The following is an 18968-nucleotide window of genomic DNA, read 5'->3' as shown; positions in this document are numbered from 1 at the left end:
TTTAAACGGCCAATTAAAACAAACGAATTATACATTATCCAATTAAAATTTAGGAGTGCTTGAGCATGTTTGGTGAAATCAGGTTGCTTCTTAATTGCTGGCTTAATTGGCTTTTTTTTTAAATAAACTTACTATGCTTCGCTGCACAAAAGCAACAAGTTATGTTTTAGACTTATTGCTATAAACGGTGGAACGCAACTAAAACGGTAAGTTAAAATGACAATACACAGCATATCAGATAGTTTAAAGTAACTAATAACTTGCTTAAAATATACTCAAGTGGCTCAAATCGAATAATCCAAATAGCTGTGAGCTATCGATCTGGTTCTTTGCACGTAATATATAGTATTCTTCTAAATTATTTTTATAACTTATATAATTAGGTAATATAAAGTTTGCAATCGAACTAATTATTTTTAATGCATCTAAACATTAAAGTTGCTGCAAAAGACCTGTAATAAAATAAAAAAACAACTTTTCTATGAAGGGAAGTTCAAAAGGTATACTAACTTTTATTTTAAAAGATTTTTAGTTTGCGCGATTAAAATTTGGTTGAATCGCGCAATTATTGCACATAGTTTAATTAACGCCTAATTAATGGTTAATTGAATTCTAATTACACCTTTATTAATGCTTAATGCGTAATAAACGTTTTATTGATACTTAATTAATACTTAGTCGATGCTAATTAACAACTTTTTTCCGGTTAATAAGATGCTCTAAAAAGACCTTATGGTCTTGTCTCAAAGCACTGAGGAAGAATATTTAATTAAAAAGTTTACGCATCCTTTCTTACCGATGTTGCATATATGGTCATAGAAGGCCACGAACTCTGAACCCTGATCACGGATGACTTTTTAAGTTAAATAACTTAATCGCAAAGTTTTTACATAATTACATAACATTTTAGAGCAGCCTTTTTCAATAGAATATAATATGGTATTTAATAGTAGGCGGTTGTGTAGGTACTATCACGTACAAAAGAAAAATATTTTTCAATAGTATGCGGTTGTGTAGCAATGGTGGTGTGTAGGCAGTGGTGGTGTATAGGCAGTGGCGATTGTGTAGGCAGTGGTAGTACAAAGGAGAATTTTTCTTTGCTACAACCCAGAGTTAAAATTTGGAGCTTGCGTAGCATTCCAAAAAATTGACCGAACCAAGAACTGATATACTTTACCAATACAAATTTTACCAAAAATTAGGCTTTTTTAATTGAGTAATTATAGTTCATACATATAGTTGCGGCGAAGATGCGTAACCTGAATAAAGAAAAAAAGTCAATGTTACGTCACCAAGTATGACAAACCTTTACCAATAACACATGTAACACGTTTTCAGTATTTTTTTTGAGCTTGTAGCAATGGTGACTTCAAGAAATGGTTATGTTAGTGTATGCGTTTGTGGTAGTGGCAATGCGTTTGTCGTAGTGGCAACTGCAACACATTGTTATTAAGAATTTAAAGGTAGTGTTACGTTTTGTGATGTCGTTGACTGCAAATTAATGAGGAGTCAGTGGTAACTGCAATATTATGGTGGTGATTGCAATACAGCGTGGTGATATTGATTGAAAAGATTGTATTTTGTAGTGGCAGTGACTGCAAGAGTGGATGATTTTTATGGAAAAACCAATTACGTTGCATAAATTTCAAGATATCTTTATCTTATTTTTCAAAACTCTGTCTTTGTATATCTCTAACAAAGGTGAACTGGGCACTGATGTTTGAGCAACTAATAAACAAAATGAATTTTTTTGTACTCGTTAATGCGAAACGGGGATACGTTTTTTAAATTAGTGGTGATTTGACACTTGAAACAAACAACAAAGCTAATATATTTCTCAAAATAAAAAAAAGAGAAAGAAAAATTAAAACAAACATCTTAAATAAACATCCATTTTTAGATTTTAAACTTTGGTGACACTTTCTTTGCATTCAAAAGTTAAGACTAGACTAGACCTATATAAAATTTAAAACGTTCTTTTTCAGGGGGAAGGGGAGGGTAAAAAGTTAAACTAAAAACATTTTAAACTAAATTTAATAACTGCTAATACCAACAGAGGGTGGTAATAGCAACAGTGGGTGGTGGGTGGTAATCACGATGCAAACAGTTGCAAATGATGTTTAAATAGAACACATTTTGAAAAATCTTTTTTTTTTAAAGAACTTTATTTGAAAAACTTTTAGTTTCATGTCTTTGTTTTCATAGAACATTAATTCTTATCTACTTACCCAGTGGGAAAGGTACGTTTTTAAAACGTTTTTTAGACGTTTTTATTAGAATTAAACCTAATAAAAACGTCCAACGAACGTTTAAAAAACGCACTGTGCCCACTGGGATTTTACACTTATTCTGATAAGTAGTAACATTTATAAAAATATTTGGTATACAACTAATAAAATATATTCGTTCTTAGTTTAAGATTTAAGTTTTGGATGTCGACTGTAATGTTAACAACTCTTTATCCAGGTTAAATAACTAATAAAAAATAATTAATAGTTTACATTAAACTATTAGTAAATAGCTTGAAGTTTTTAAATAATTATATCTAAATAATGTCCATATTATTCTTTTTATTTTTATTACTTTTTTCATTGCTATTTTTTAATTCTTTTATTACTTTGTTTTTATTTTGTTTATACCAAATTATTTAATAATGTAAAAATGCTATCAACGAATAATTTTCGTTATTTAACTGTTTTCACTTCTTAATTCTCTGTCATCAAAAGAAAATTAATAATAACTGACAATGACGGCGTGAAAATTACAACATGGCAAGGAAAATATTTTCTTAAATTTATATAAACCCAACTTTAATAATAGTTTAAGACATTAAAAAAAGCTTTTTAATTTTAACTTTATTTTTAAATTTCAACTTGTCTATTAGGTTTTTAAATATATTTATAATAGGTATAGCTCCTTGTTTGCTCTGATGATATTTTTTACAACACTGGTGATAGTAACAAGCATAATTCTAATCGAAACTCGCTCTCTTTCTGCTTTAAAAGAAATTCCGAAATTCCCGCGACTAACAGAATTTTTCAAAAAGAAGCCCGAGTATAGCAAAAAGTCCAAACTCAGCCAATGTGAAGTTGATATCAGAAAAGAACAATGTGCATATATAGCTTATCCAAAACGGCCACACTGTCTAGTTCTAAAAAATATTATATCAGACTTAATACCACAATACAAGGTGTTACTTAACTCGACAGAGTTAAATGATTTTAAAATGCAAAGTATCTCGCGTTTGCTTGTCAACACATGTTCTAGAAAACTCACAATAAAAACAGAAGCTGATGGAAAATTTACTATCATTCCAAAAGGTAATACTTGTTTAATATATACACTTAAAATCTGCTTAGCTATGAATTACTTTTGAAAATTCGTGACTATAAACTAGGGGCCACAATGCTTAAATATGTTATGGTTCCTTTTGTTAACAATACTGCTTCCTTGCACCCGCTAAGCAATATAGCACTATTAATACTATTTTTGAAAATATATTTGTTAACAAATATATTTTCAAAAATAAAATTATTTATCATAACTATTATAAATACTTTTTAAAATATTTTTTTAAAATATACGTCTTCTACAGAAAAATTAAATATGCTTGAATTTTTTCAGTTAATAATAAGATTTGCAAATATATTTTCAAACGCATAAACTAGATAATCTTTTTGTTTTTTTGTTATGTTTATTAATTATAAAAAAATTCTCTTAAAATAAAAAGAAATTGCAAAATATTGACTAGCAATGTATATTTAAACTTAATTAGAAGTAATTACTATTAAAAAAACACATCAGGATAAAGTAATTTTTTTTAAAAGTACTTTCAAATTATTTATAAATCGTGCACGATTTGAATTGATTGTCTTGGTATTTATTAAATCTGGATTTGGTTTTTGGCATTTAATCAAGTTTCTCTTTCTTTCTAAAGCGACAGTTTGGTCAGTTCTGTTTTAATCATTTCGTTACTTGTCTAAGCACCTGCGTCTCAAAACGGTATAATACAAAACGAGACACAAAGGTAAAAAAAATTGTTTTAATAAAAATACAAAACGACATAAGATTTTTTAGATTTTAAAAAACAGTGCGAAACAAGTCTTATGCTTTGTTACATAAAAAACACTTTGGAACAAAACAAGTTTTATTTTGTTTCGTAAAAATTAGTTCAAAACGATATAAGATTAAACATTTTCCTAAACAAAACCGTAAAAGTCAAAACAAACGTACAAAGTATGACCTATTTTAACGAAAGACGTTAGTGTAAAAGTCATTAACATTGACGCTGATTGTTGCGTAATTTAATTTATATAGGAGCCATTATAATATTTTTTTAATGAGAATTTTGCGTGATGTATTATCTAAAACAATTAGTAAAGTATAAATAAATATAATAAAGAGTTTCAATAAAACGCTTGGTATTTCGTTTAAATATAAGTTTTTTCATGTCATTCAAAATTTCTAATCTTAATTTATTAATGGTGCAAAACTTATTTACTAATATAACAAGATATTAATCGAATTTTACGAGAAATTACTATTGTTTACGGATTATTTACCATAAATTTTAACAAACTTATGTTGTGATAAGTAATAAATACATTTTACAATAAATTAAAATTTATTCTAAAAAGTATTTATTTTACTTTGACATTTACAATACAATTTAGTTAGAGTCTGAATCAATGTCCCTTTCAATCATGAATACGGGTCCAATTTTATTTTTTATGCAGTTGTAATAAAGACTTTCTAATTTTTCTTTTGATTGCTTTTTTATATTTTGGCTGAAGTTCAAGGAGAACCTGCAGCCGTATTCACATCTCTACGTTAAGCTTACCGGAGCTTTTGTCTAAAATTTCATTACAATATTTCTAAGTAAAGAAACGACGAAAATTTTTATAAATTCGTTTAAATAAAACTAATACCAAAATAAAACATTTATGTTTAAAAAATTATATTTTTAAAGAATTTTTTTATTATTGTAGTTAATAATAAGTTTTTGATTAACGCTCCGTTAAGTTTAACGGAGAGATGAGAATACGGCCCCTGGCGTTGCTAAAGCTTGGTGTCAGCTTACAATGTTTATTCCGATTTTTTTTTTGGTTTGCTTTTGATTTTTAATAGTAGTAATAAAGTTGGTGAACATCTGATTGTGGAAGATGGTCAGGGTGACCATTGTCCCGGTTTTTATATAGGAGAGCGCAGCGCTAAACTAATTTTAATTAGCTTGACGCTGCGCTATCCTGCGTAAAAACCAGGACAATGGTTACCCTAGAGATGATGGTCTGATGGTGCAGATTTGGATTTAGGATCTTTGATAGGTTTTCTCACTGGCATTGGTGCTAATAGAACAAGAGCTTATTCAGCACCAATTATAACTTTTGAGATCATTATGAGTTGTTGATGAGTTATGATCAAAGTTAAAACTAAAAATTTGTCGACTGAAATGTGTCAAATACTAGCTATTAGTATTCTTTAAAAAACAATCTATAAATTGCGAATAAGTTTTCTTTTTTTTTAGGGCAGGGGGCGGTGGATAAGGGTAAAATCTTCCCTAAAAATAGTTTAGGAAACTACTTTAGTTTAATCAACTTTTTAAAAACTGCAAAAATGCAATTTTATTAATTTTTATTTTTTCTGTTTTAAATTTAAAATATAAATTTTATTTATTAAGTATTTATTTTTGCAATATTTTTTTCATCTGGACAGAACCTTAAAAATTTTATAAAGTACAGTTTTCGTTTTGTAAAAATTGGTACAAAATAATACGTGCTTTATTTTGTTTCGTATAAAAGATACAAAACGTTATAAAATATGTATATTTCAATAAAAAAATTTTAAAACTAAAGTACGGTATGGTAAAAAAGGAACAAGACAATATTTATTGTTTCGTACCGTATTGTACCAATCTTCCGAAAGAATATGAACAGATAAAGATACCTGCTATTTGTTGTTTCGCAAGGTGATTTGAGTTGGGTAATTGAGCCGGCTTAAGAGAGTTAAAATAATAAACATGTCGTAAGACACGTTGTGTCGTATATAACTTAAATAATATAATTAAACTCGCATAAATAACTATAAATAATCCAATACTCGAATAAATTATTATTAGAGATGACGACATTCGCTAAAGTACTAAAATAAAATAGTAATGAATACTACCATTTTCTTGAAAAAATCTTATTGCAACCAACGAGATTAAATGTATTCCTAAATGTTTTTAAAAGATTAAATGTTAACATCACTACCTTTTCTTTTTCTTTTGCAAACGACTGATGAAAAAAATATTTCTTTTTATTATTTTATTACTCAAAATTTTGATTTTGAACTTGTAGCTAAATATAATTATCAACCAATAATGTTCAACGTTCTTCAAATTTGAATCGCCATGTTGAACGCTCTTTGCAACTTTTTTTTTGACACTTTGCGATGATCAGAAAAGATTAGCAAACTTCAACAAAGATTATTTTGCAACTTTAAACAAATTAACCAAAATTATACAAACAATATTATAGATAATATTTATCAGTGGCGGATCAAGCACTTTTTATTATTCGAAATAAATAACTTCCAGACGTGGAATTATCTCCAAACATTTAAATGTTTATAATTATGTCAAATAAGGATGTTTTGAGAAAAATTGCGATGATAGAGCCTGTGAACCAAAAAAGTCCTAAATTTTTGGTCACAACTGCCTCAAACGTGAAACAACAAGTTAATAAAATGTATTTTTTACTATTCTCAACTAAAGTTATATTCATCGAAAAATATTACATTTATAATATATCGTATAATCTATCAGCGTTTAAAAATGAGAGGTTACAAGAAGGGGTTACAAATTTTGTATGGCCATAACTTTTGAATGTTAAAAGTTTATTGTATGAAATTTAAAATATATCGATGAATTTAACTTTAGTTGAGAATCGTTAAAAAAGTATTTTATCAACTTGTTTTTCTCACGTTTGGGGAAGTCATGGCCAAAACTTTAGGGCTTTTTTGTTCCCAGATTCTAATCATCGCAAATTTTTGTAAAGCATCCTTATTTGATACAAGTATAAATTTTTATTCCATGTCATGAAGTTATCTAAAACACAAAAAAATGCAGGATCCGCCCCTTTACATATATATATATATATATATATATATATATATATATATATATATATATATATATATATATATATATATCTTTGAATTTTATGCACATGTGCAAAGCACGTTTAAAGTTTCGTAAAAATTTATGGGGTAAAGTAAAATTACTTTGTAAAAGACATTCATCGTTTTTTTTAACTAATACGGGTGGTACTACATAAAATAAAAGTCAATTTTAACAAAAATAAATGGATAAAATAATTGGTTTATATTTTTTTTACCGAATACAAAAGCCTTTAATGTTGCATTTTAACTTTCAGCAATAATAACTTGACTTTTTATCCAACAAACAAATGTTTTGTTCAAAACAATGCCATACTCGGTTTAGTTAAGGTGGTTTTGAAATATTAACATGTCTGTAAGATACTTTGCTGACTAAAACATAGTTCTATTAAACGATTGGGTCTCTAAATTATAACATAAGTAAAAAGTTTTGAAATAATTATTTCTGAAAAAGAAATAATTATAGATATTTAATTTTCAAACTGTAATTGGATTAAAAATAATTTTTTAATCCAATTGTAACACGGTTAAAAAGCGGAAATGCGGAAATTTTCAATGGGTAAAATTCTGGAACTGTTACTCAACACAGTATAAACAATAGCCTTCGTTATAGGTATGGAATAAGCTACTATATTTTGATTGGTATTTTGATTTATTTTAAAAACGAAAATTTTTAATTTTTGTTGAAAAACATGTATAAATGTATGTAAATTATGCAACTCTTCACTGATAACGAACAACAAATTAGGTTTGTAAATAGGAGCTTAATGTTGCAATGAATATATTGTAAGGCCTGTGAATAAAATAACCCTAGAGAGCCATATGAATTAAATATACCGTGCGTTTTAGAAAGTCTTACTAGTAAACTTAAATATATAAGACAAAACTAAGATCTATATATCTGATATAATATTAAGCAGAAATAGTTATCAATTTAAAATAATATTAAATTGAATCATGCTTTTGGGTTTAAATCTCAGAATTCAAATTGTTGTATTAATGGCAAATGTCAAGAGTTTGATTGAGGTTATGAGAGCCTAAAGCAAGAAAATGCCTAAATAACAGATCTATAGATCTGTTATTTAGGCATTTTCTCTACATCTTTCTTTCCTTATAAGAACTATAACTACGATGTAGTTATAGTCCTTATAAGGACTATAACTACATCGTATAACCGTTTTTTTAATGGGATCAGCTGAAGACCGAGATTGAATCGGACGACCATGAAAAAGCGATGAAAAAACGCAAAACCGAATACGTGATTTTTTGGTCGACAAGCTAAAGTAACCAAACTCTCTGCCAAAGTAAATTTATCTAGAGTAACCATTCATAATATTTTACATTCACAAATATTTATTAAGTCATATAAACTATAAACACCTCAAATATTATCTGAAGAAGACTTTGATCGTAAAGCTCAAATTGTCGAAGACGGAGCTCCAGCACAATACATTACTAATGTTAGAGCTTGGTAAAATTACCAGAATACTGATAGGCCGACGAGGTCCAATCGAATAGGTTGCTTGACTCCCCAGATATGACACCATATAATTTTTTTAAATAGGGATATCTTAAACAGAAAGTATTTCAGCAAAAAATAACCAATATTGACAATTTGAAGCAAGCAATAACAAATGTAACCAGTTCAGTTACTCGAGATACGTTACCCAAACGTTTTTCAGAAATTCAAAAAAGGATGATTATGATTAAAGGCCAAAAGAGCCCATATTGAATAACTATTATAACTATTTTAATTGGTTAGTAAATTATGACATATCATAATTATAAATCTTTTTATTTTATTTATTTATCTTTGTATTTGGCTAAGATGTATAAATCTATTTTTATCCATAGACTTATTGAACGCACTGTACGTTTAGTTGTTGAAAATGGATAGCGTTTCATGCTTTTGACCTTTGAATTGTGTATGAAAACATTTATTAACTTTAAAAAATGCAAATTAACTTTAACAAATAAAGGAGACAGCCCAAAAATGCAATAACAATCAACTAAATGGTCTTTACTAAAAATGTAAATTTAATGGCACCTGAAAAATTGTAGCCAATCTTATCTCAATGGATTTAGCACAACATTGATTAGTAAATAATGCGCGCTGACTATGAAGTTTTTTTGAAGTATTGTGATGTCTGTAAGTATTGGAAAAGCAAAATGTCTTTTGATTCAACAAAATTAGCTATGTCAATCTTTACACACTCTATAGTAAAATATAACTTAACGTATACCAAATATACTGAAAATGAATACACTTTATCATTTAATGATGTTATGAAAGGGAGTCATACAAATAGTACATTATCACTCTTGCAAAGTTAGAACACTGACCTAAATTATACAATTAGTTGTAAACTCTCTCCAAAACTGTTTAAGTTTAATTAAAAAGCAATTTAAAACAACGCTTATACATTAAAAAAATTAGTTTACATTAAAAAAATATATTGAAAGCAGTTTGGGAAAAACTTTTTTTTTTGCGCCAAATTTGATAGTCAAAAATACCAACATAAAATGTGTCTACAGGACATTAAAATGTGTCTACAAAACATAAAATGGGTCTACAAGACATAAAATGTGCCTACAAGACATTAAAACTCTAGTTCGACAATATCTTGGTTACGGCGCAGAAATATGAAACCTTTTTAGAAAAAGTAAAATTGATAAAATTGAAACAATTCAATACAAAGCCATTAGATCTTATTCAAATGTTTAAGACATCCAAAGAAACTGATAAAATAAATTTCAATGACCCTATTAATCACTTTTTAACAATTTAAAAACGACTCAACGTCAGAGTTAGAAAAGAGATATTGAACAAAAGCTCAAAATATGTAACAATCAGACACATCATCTTCACAAACAAAATATCTAATGGTTGTAACAGCTTGCCACAAAATGCAATAAATTCAGATTCAATTAATTCTTTCAAAAACAAGATCGAGTCGATATTCAAGTTTAGGAAACAAATAAAATAACGATATAAACATTATTAAAAAACATAATCCATAGAAATATTTAATTTATTTAAGCTAATTTTTCAACTTTTATCAGCTGAAAAACTGCTCTTAATGTGTAATAAATTGGAAACACTGTTCTAAAATAATTTTTGTTAACCTATTTACACTCCTTTATTGAACTTTAATTATGGACCTAGTAAATTTTTTCTGTTTTATCAGAGTTAAGCCTTTCTGATTATGCAACGATATTTAAAAAAATATTTTCATTTACGACTACAACAGTTGCAATAAAAAAACACACCAAAGAATAAAAAGACGCAAACAGTTAAAAAATATTAAAAACTCAGTTAAAGTTAAGAAAAGTAAGAAAACATATGAACCTTGTTTTTTAATTATTTTCATTATTCTAGAAAGTATAATTTTTTTCTCGATGGTTTGTTAGTAAATAATTTTATCTTTTGCAAAATTTCGAAATTTAATTTTGCAACAAATTTTCAAAGATTGCTAAATGATATCTTTTGAAATAATTAAGCAACAAAGCAAAAATTTTCATTGTTATTTTTACAATAATATAATTCATTGGATAGAAGATTTTTTGCTCAGCGCGTATTAGTTTTTTTGAGATTTTACTATAGTCGTTTTGTTTAGTTTGCTAAATCTTTTGGGTTTGTTTGTTGTATTGCATTATTTGTTAAATATTCTTTTAAGGCGGATTTCCTATAAGTGGAAGTCCCCCTTAATTTTTAAACATCTTTCCTTAATTGAGTTTTGGTTACCATGTTTTATACAAATTGAGGTTTTAAACAATTATTTCAAAAATTTGGTCATTTTAATGGTTTTTTATTTTTTAGTGTAATAGAGGAAATAGAAGGTCCATTCATTTTCTTTGTCTCAAAAATCTGCATTTTATATTAAACGTAAAAGATAAATAATAATAATAATAACTATTAAAAAAATTAATAACAAAAAAAATTAATTAAAAAATTAAACAACTATACTTAATAAATTATTTCTGTATAGTAAACCTCAAAATGTTTACGTGTGTTTTATAAATTTGCTTTATTAAATTTTATATTTTAAAGATTCTTGATGAAAGGACTTATTTTAATCTTCCGCCAGCATTTTTAACCATAATAATAATAACAGCATTCTAACTTTCTAAAGGTATTGTAAATATGTGTGGTGTAATAACTTTTTTGTATGATTTTATACATATTTATTTAAACTGGATACGTGTAGGGGGCAGTAAAGAGAAATGGGGCGCAGATAAAGTGGGTTATCTCAAAAAATCCAATTAGGAAATGGCCCTAACCAATGTTATCTAAAGTAAACAATAATATTTCTTTCCTTCTATTTAGAAGACATCGTTTAGTCTTCTTGCGCGCGGTTAAAACCTAAATTACTTTCAAAAAACAATTTCAATTTTAGAATAGTGCTTTCAATAAACTGAAAGCACTATTCTAAAATGGTTTTCGTGAACATATTAACAGTGCTATATTTCATTTTTTTTTTTTTTTTTGTTATTTAATTATGCAGCAACAATAAAAAAAAAAAGTCTTATTTATGGTTACAACAATTACAATAAAAATGTCAAATATATATATATATATATATATATATATATATATATATATATATATATATATATATATATATATATATATATATATATATATATATATATATATATATATATATATATATATAAATTAAGCGTGTAGACGAAATAAATGTGAAAGTAGAAAAATAGTTAAAAAAAAGTACTTCTCGATTTTTATTTCGAACCAAGTAATAATTTTAATACAATGATATAAGAAGATCAAACATTAAACAAAAAAAAAATTAATTATTCCTGTGGGAGTCTAATAAAATTTCGAGCTTTTGCTTTAGTAGTACCCATAAGCTTGCGCACAGAATAAGAATCAAAACTATTTGATGCTTTTTTAAATGATATTTTAATATCTTTAATGTTTCTGCAAAGCTTTTTTTTTTTTTTCATTTTTCTTTTAATAATAGCCCAGTACTTTTCAATAACTCTCAATTCTGGGCAGTTTGGAGGATTTTCTGTTGGCACAAATTTCACATTATTCTTTTTATACCATTCCATAGCTAGTTTATAATAATGAATTGAAGCTAAATAAGGCCAGAACACAGGTCTGTCATTGTGTGATTTAATGAGAGGTAAAAGACGTTTTTATAAACATTCTTTAACATATATTTGACCAGAAAATGTGGACTGTGAAATATAAGGTGCTGATTTTTTGCCACAACTGCAAATAACTTGCCAAATCAAAGCTTTATTAGCGAAGTTGTCATGTTTTGTTTATTTAAACTTCTTATCTGCTTTTTCTCTATATTTGGCAATATAATAAACAGCACCAGGAATTTGTTGACGATCAAACTTGATATAAGTTTCATCGTCTTCAATAATACAGAAATTTTTAAAAATAAAACTGTCATACAACTTTCTGCCGCGGGTTCTTGCACTTTTTTGTTGAGTTTCAGAACGGTTGGGCACTTTTTGTGCTTTGAAAAAATAAAAACCATGTTTGTTTCTAATTTTTGCAACAAAGCTATGAGAAAATCCATATATTTTTGCGCGTTCCCTTAGTGAAAGGCTTGGGTTATTGTTAGAACTGTTAACCAGTTTTCTAAATAGTTTTACATTTTTAAAACCTTCCTTTCTTCCACTACCAGAATTGCATTTGATCGATTTTGTTTGAGAAAAACGTTGAATAACACGACTAACGGTGTATGGAAGTATTTGCAACAATTTTGCTATCGAATTGTAGCTACTATTAGGATTTTGTAAATATTTGTGCATAATTTTTTCACTTACGTCTTCTTCTTTAGTCATTTTTAAAACTAATTTCAAGTTAAATCCAGAAACTAACATATTTTTTTGAAACCGCCACACGTTGTAAACAAAATACAAAACAATTAAAAAGATTTTAATACAACCACTAAAAAAAAATGACGTGTTTATTCTTTCACGTTTATTTCGTGCACACGCTTTATATATATGTAAGTTAAATATTTTTGAATAGAATAAAAGTAAAAAACTTTAGACTCTTGGAGAAGGCTTGACTTTGTAGAGTATGCCAATACTTTTCGATGCTTTTGTATTTATATGAGCTTTCCAAGAAATCTTTTCGTCAATAATTTTTTTCCAAGAAATTCAATTGTTTCAGTTCTTTTGATGTTTGAGTAATTTTTAGTAATAGTAGCATGCTTTGTATATTACTTTTCTGTTGCTATTGTTGTTAAATTGAAACTAACACTAACAAAATTTGAGCTTTGTTGAGTTGAATTGAGTTTATTTCCTCGATAACCTAAAACCAGCTATATAAAGAAACTTAAAAAGGAAAACTGAATCTTATCTAAAATTTGAAACAAAAAAAAAATTTGATCTTATCCAAGTATTTAAGATATCCAAAAGGTTTGATAAAATATATTTCCATAACTCTATCAATCTCTTTGTAACAAATTCGATAAATTTTAATCCCCGTTTTTAAAATATTTTTATTTGGTATATTTTTTTAAAATTTTATTTGCTATCAGCTTGTTTTACACTTCTGTTTGAAGATGCAATTTCAAATCTTTTTTAGTTCTACAGCTAAAATCTGTTGAAGCAGGTGTGTCAATTCCAATTCCACTAGGTGATTACCAACTTTTTGGCACTGGAGAATGGAATATGGCGGACATAAAAATGAAAATTAAGTTTTCAAAGGAAGATTTTGACCAGTATACTATTAGTGGCTTTTCAGAAATAGGTATTTGTTTATGGCATTTATTATTATGTTCATTATGTGAATACAGTTTTTTTCAAATTCCCTCAATAAAGATTTGTTTACGTTTGCTAAAATACTTTTTTAGATATTTATTAAAAGGAAAAAAAATTTAGAGTAAACCCTCCCTGTACCCTTTTTTATGATTGGCCTCTGAGCAATTAAAAATTCGTAAATTGTTCTTGTTACAAAAAAAGTCATAAAATACAACGAACGCATTAAAAAAAGTTTTTATTATATTTAAAACTAAAATATATATCTTTTTTTTTTATGTATATACTTGAAGCATCCTGACACTGATTTAATTTTTTTAATTTTAAAGTTAATTTTATTTAATTTTTGTTTGCCATATATCTTTTGTTGTTGAGTGTTTTTGGCTTTGTGGTCAACGTTTTGCATGCTCCGCTCTGGAGGTTAATTTCTAATGTATTATTTGAAGTCTTATTGTATCAATTCAAATTTCTTTCATATTAATTTAAATCAATTTAGTATTAATTCAATTTTTATGGTATTAATTCAAATCCGTATGACATTAATTCAAATCCGTACTACCCAGTATTAATTCAAATAATGACAATGAAAGTACATTAAATAAATATATTTTAATGATGTACATGAAATAAATATATTTTAACACGTGATCTTTATTTATAACCATTTCAATAACTTTACTACAAATAATTTTAAATAAAAATTTAAAAATTTAAACAATAAATTATATTTAAGGTCAAAAGAGCTATTTGCTCATACTGAAAACAAATTAAAGAGTACAGCTTAACGTAATTCGGACCAATGATATGGAACAGCTCTAAATATATATATAATTTATATATAAATTTTATAAAATATATATATATGATTTATACTTAACAATTATAAGTAACGGAATCTTTTTATTTATATTTTACAAATTAATTTTATTTTTGACTTAAAGAGCATTTTAAATTAGCAGTAAAATCAGCCTTGTTTTGATTAATGCATTTTATTGTCACACAACAATGAGGTAAAAATGGGGTTGTTTTAATGGTGCAAATGGATTCTCTTTTTTACAAAAACTACTATAAAGCTAGAAACATTATACACGTGTTTCTAGCTTAATTGTAATTTTATTGAATTAAGCGGACAAATAGACCTTAATATTATAGTAGCACTTATAGTTTATTATATAGTATAAACTTCTTCTATATGTTATAGTATATTGCTTCCGTGGATAATGATACACCAGCTTTAAACAATCCTTTGATAAGCCAAATTAAATACGTACCTGGTGTAGATATTGAATTAAGTTGTTTTAACGTTTTTCCTCATGATTTGATGTCAGGTCTAAAACAGACACCGATTAAATGTGTGTTGAAGCAAAGAGACATAACAGCCTTTTTTAACGTCCACACTTTATTGGAGGTCAAAGAGAAAAAAACAACAACATCTAAATCTTTAAAAAAATCAACAAACGAAGAAACAGCCTTTATTGTGAGAAGCTCTATTCCTCGAATGCTGAAACGATTGTAGTAGTGATTAGCGTAATTAGGCTCATTATTATATTTCTGTTGAGGAGTTGAGGGGAAAAAATTCAAACTTTCCGTGTGAGTTATGCATAAATAGTGAATAGTTTTATTGTTACACGATTTATTTTCGTGACCCCATTCTTCCTCGTGCCAAACCCAATTTTTCTCTAAGCATGGGGCAAAATAAGATTTGGCTTTTTTTTAAGAATATTTTATCGTTAAAGTTGCGGTTATATCTTATTGTTTTTTAAATCTATTTTTTTAAATATTTTTCATTTAATTTTTAATTCTATTTATCTAAAGCAATACTTTGTTTGGAGTTATCACGTAGCACATCAATATGCGTCAGGACACATTTTGTGACGTACATTTTTGACGCACCTTAAAAACTAGCGACATTGTTGGATCATTTGAACTAAGAAAAACGCCTTAACATTCAAAAAAACATTTAAATTGGTCAATTAAAAAAGTTGTTTGTTCCTCTTTGCGTACTCTCTATATCTGGCTCCACGCTACTACCAGTTTTTTGCGTTGTATGTAAAAAAAGATGCTTCAGGGAAAAACCTTGATTCAAATGATTACTGAATTGAATTGATTATTATACTGTAATTAATTACTGAAAAAAATTGAAATGAACCTTGATTCAAGTGATTACTGAAGCTAAGGCTTATTTTGAAGGCAAAATGAAAAAGGACGTTTAGAGTTAATCACTCTTGAACAACAATAGAATTAATCACTTTTGAACAACAATATGTTGATGAATAAAACCAGTTTCAAAAAAAACAACTGTTTTTCATTGTTAGACAGGAGACTTTTCAAGCAAGCGTTACTAGAAAATTTTAAATTTTTGTTCTGCAAAATACATGTGTTGAGCTTTAATTTTTAGATTTAGTCTCTATATCAAGAATAAGCGAAATATTTGATTTGGACATTCTTCCGAAAGGGCCTCTTACTGAGTTGCTGAGAAATATACATTTAGAAAACCTTACTCTTCGAAAATGCAGACTGTATGGATTTGTACAACCTCTACGGAAAAACTATGAGTTAGTAATTACAGGTAAAAATATTTTATGTATGAATGTTTTTAAAGTGTGTAAACCCAGTGGGCACGGACGTCTTGACGTCTCATGGATGTCAAGACATCCGACGGACGTCCCCCGGACAACGCATGTCCACTGGGAAGTTGTTTTTCCAATTTAATAAAACCAAATATTTGATTTCCAGGTTCGCCTAACTTAGAAGAATTTGAGCGTGGTAATATGAGAATTTTTATAACAAAAAACAATGATAAAAAAAATTTAGCTTTTTTAATTGAACTTCAAGATTACTCGCCAGTAACTCTTCTTTCAAAAATATACGGTCCTGTTATAAATCAAGTTTCAATTTTACGTGACCGAAATCAAACAATTGCGTTATATGTGTCGTTACTTCCAACAGCTAATTTTTCCACAACCTTTACTTCACACGGGAGCTCTAGATGGATTCATAGAGATTCTAATTTTGGGCCTGGGGCCTTTTTGCTTGTAACTTTACCATTTCCTCGGAGAAAAGCGCTTGATATGCAAATACAGTTATACTCAGATGGTTTGGGATTCAGTTTACCTGAAAACGAAAATCTTCCTGGAGATTTAGCTCTTGGTGCAATCTCTCCAGCAAAAATAATGCACATTGGCGTAGACAAAAAAGCTGTACAAAAAAACAAAGACGATGAAAAGTATAAAAGAATTAAAATACTTAAATTTAGGTATTTTTTATTTAATGATACTTATTTGGCAGCTGTAGAATCCCATTTGACAGATGAAGAAGAACTCGAGGAACTGATGCCAGAAAAGCGTTCAGATTATTATAGTGAAAACGAAAAAAACTACATTTTTGAGAAATCTCTCGCTGGCGATACTAACCTAGATGCATTTTTTAAAAGAGAAGAATCTGAAACAGGAGCAACTAGGCGCGATGTAGGAGCAGAATTAAAGACAAGTAAAAATTTAAAAAGTATTTTGTCCAGTATTGGATAAAAGTTTAACTTTCAGATCAATATTTTAAATTTTAAAATAAAGCACATAAACATTTCAAAAAACAAACAAGATTCTTATAACATTCTACGCTTTGATTTCCTTAAAAGTAAGTTTTACATTTTGAAAGTAAGTTTTAGCGATAATTTATGCAACAGTTTATACAACAATTCTCAGTGCACCCACCCGTTCAATAAACGAAACTTCATTCATTTATTATTGTGGGTTGTTTTTTTTTATAAAAATAGAATAAAGTTTTCACTAAATAATAAACTATTAAAACGGATAAATGTAATTGACTCAAATGAAATTTATAACTGTTTAAAAAGCAATGAAGTTTCTAGAATACCTTTAGAGCTGCGCTGTAGTAATCTAATTTTTTGTACTCAATAAGGTTCAAGTTTAAAATGCTGTTTAAATTTCGTGACACCTCCTCAATTACTATATTTGACTTAATTTCAATGGCGCAGTTTCAATTACTGATTCAATTACGTCTTTTTATATGCTAAAATAATATATAGACGATTACAAATTTTTAGATAAACTTTTTATAATTGGTTGAAATATATGTATATATTTATATAGAGGTTTAGCAAATTAACTGTAACAAAAATATTTTACGTAAAGAAATTTATTTTATAATAAACGTTGTTTTTTTTACCTTATTTTCATTTATAATAACGATATGAAAGTAATCAGTTTCTGTTTTTATTATTATTGCTGTTATTATTATTATTGTTATTATTTCCAAGTTAAAAAGTATTAATAGAGCAAATGAAAATGAATAACAATATGTCCCCCCATTTTGAGGAGGTTGTAAACTTAACATTTTAATACACAACGATTTTTCAGGTACAGATTTTGCTAATAACCGTGAAAATTACCAAATAGTGAAACTTTTTTAATATAACCTATATAAGATTTATATATGTAGTGCAAATTCACTTTAATTAAAAAAAAAAAATGTCTATCATGCAGTCAAAACGTTGTTCTTTTGTTTTGGAAAATGATGTTTTGAAGAAACCTTGCAAATAAAATTAACTTTTAAGATCATTGACTTTTGAGGGCACTTATCCACGTTCAGGGCATTTAAAAATACACCAATGATCAAAGAAATTTAAATTTTTTTAGAAAAGATAAGTAAAAAGATGCAGGTTGTTGAATTTTTTTTTATGTAGAGTTACCTATTTTAAAATTTAGCTATTTTTTATATAAAAAGACAGTTTTAGCCAGGTCATATCGGTTTTGGGTTGTGCAAAATTGTTAAACTTTGACGAAATAGTTGCATATTGGAAAAACGAAAATTGTTTAAGTAACATAATGATGTATTTCTTTTTATATTTTGTTGCGTTTTTTTTTATTTTATTTTTTATAGTTGCATTAAATATTTTTACTGTTTCTTTATTTAATTAAAATTCTGATACTACTAAAAAATGCTCAATTTCAGATCGTTGACAAAATTTTCAAAACTCGATGCTAATAAATATTTTTTATTAGCATCAATAATAATTCGTTAGCATCGATTTTTGATTTTTA

The 18968-nt window shown here is 27.2% G+C and overlaps 1 protein-coding gene across 1 annotated transcript; it reads left to right on the top strand.

The window, feature by feature from the left end:
• The first annotated feature begins 126 nt into the window (after positions 1-126).
• On the top strand, positions 127-17501 carry LOC136071929 (uncharacterized). Its single transcript, XM_065797763.1, has 5 exons — positions 127-206; positions 2908-3320; positions 13736-13900; positions 16307-16477; positions 16645-17501. The coding sequence occupies exons 2-5, from the start codon at positions 2930-2932 to the stop codon at positions 17433-17435; spliced, it is 1518 nt and encodes a 505-aa protein (XP_065653835.1). The 5' UTR covers positions 127-206; positions 2908-2929; the 3' UTR covers positions 17436-17501.
• Positions 17502-18968: the final 1467 nt, after the last annotated feature.

The sequence above is a fragment of the Hydra vulgaris genome, chromosome 05 (assembly GCF_038396675.1).
Source record: "Hydra vulgaris chromosome 05, alternate assembly HydraT2T_AEP".
Lineage (NCBI taxonomy): Eukaryota > Metazoa > Cnidaria > Hydrozoa > Anthoathecata > Hydridae > Hydra > Hydra vulgaris.
The sequence above is the reverse complement of the archived record's forward strand: the minus strand, read 5'-3'. Positions and strand labels throughout refer to the sequence as shown.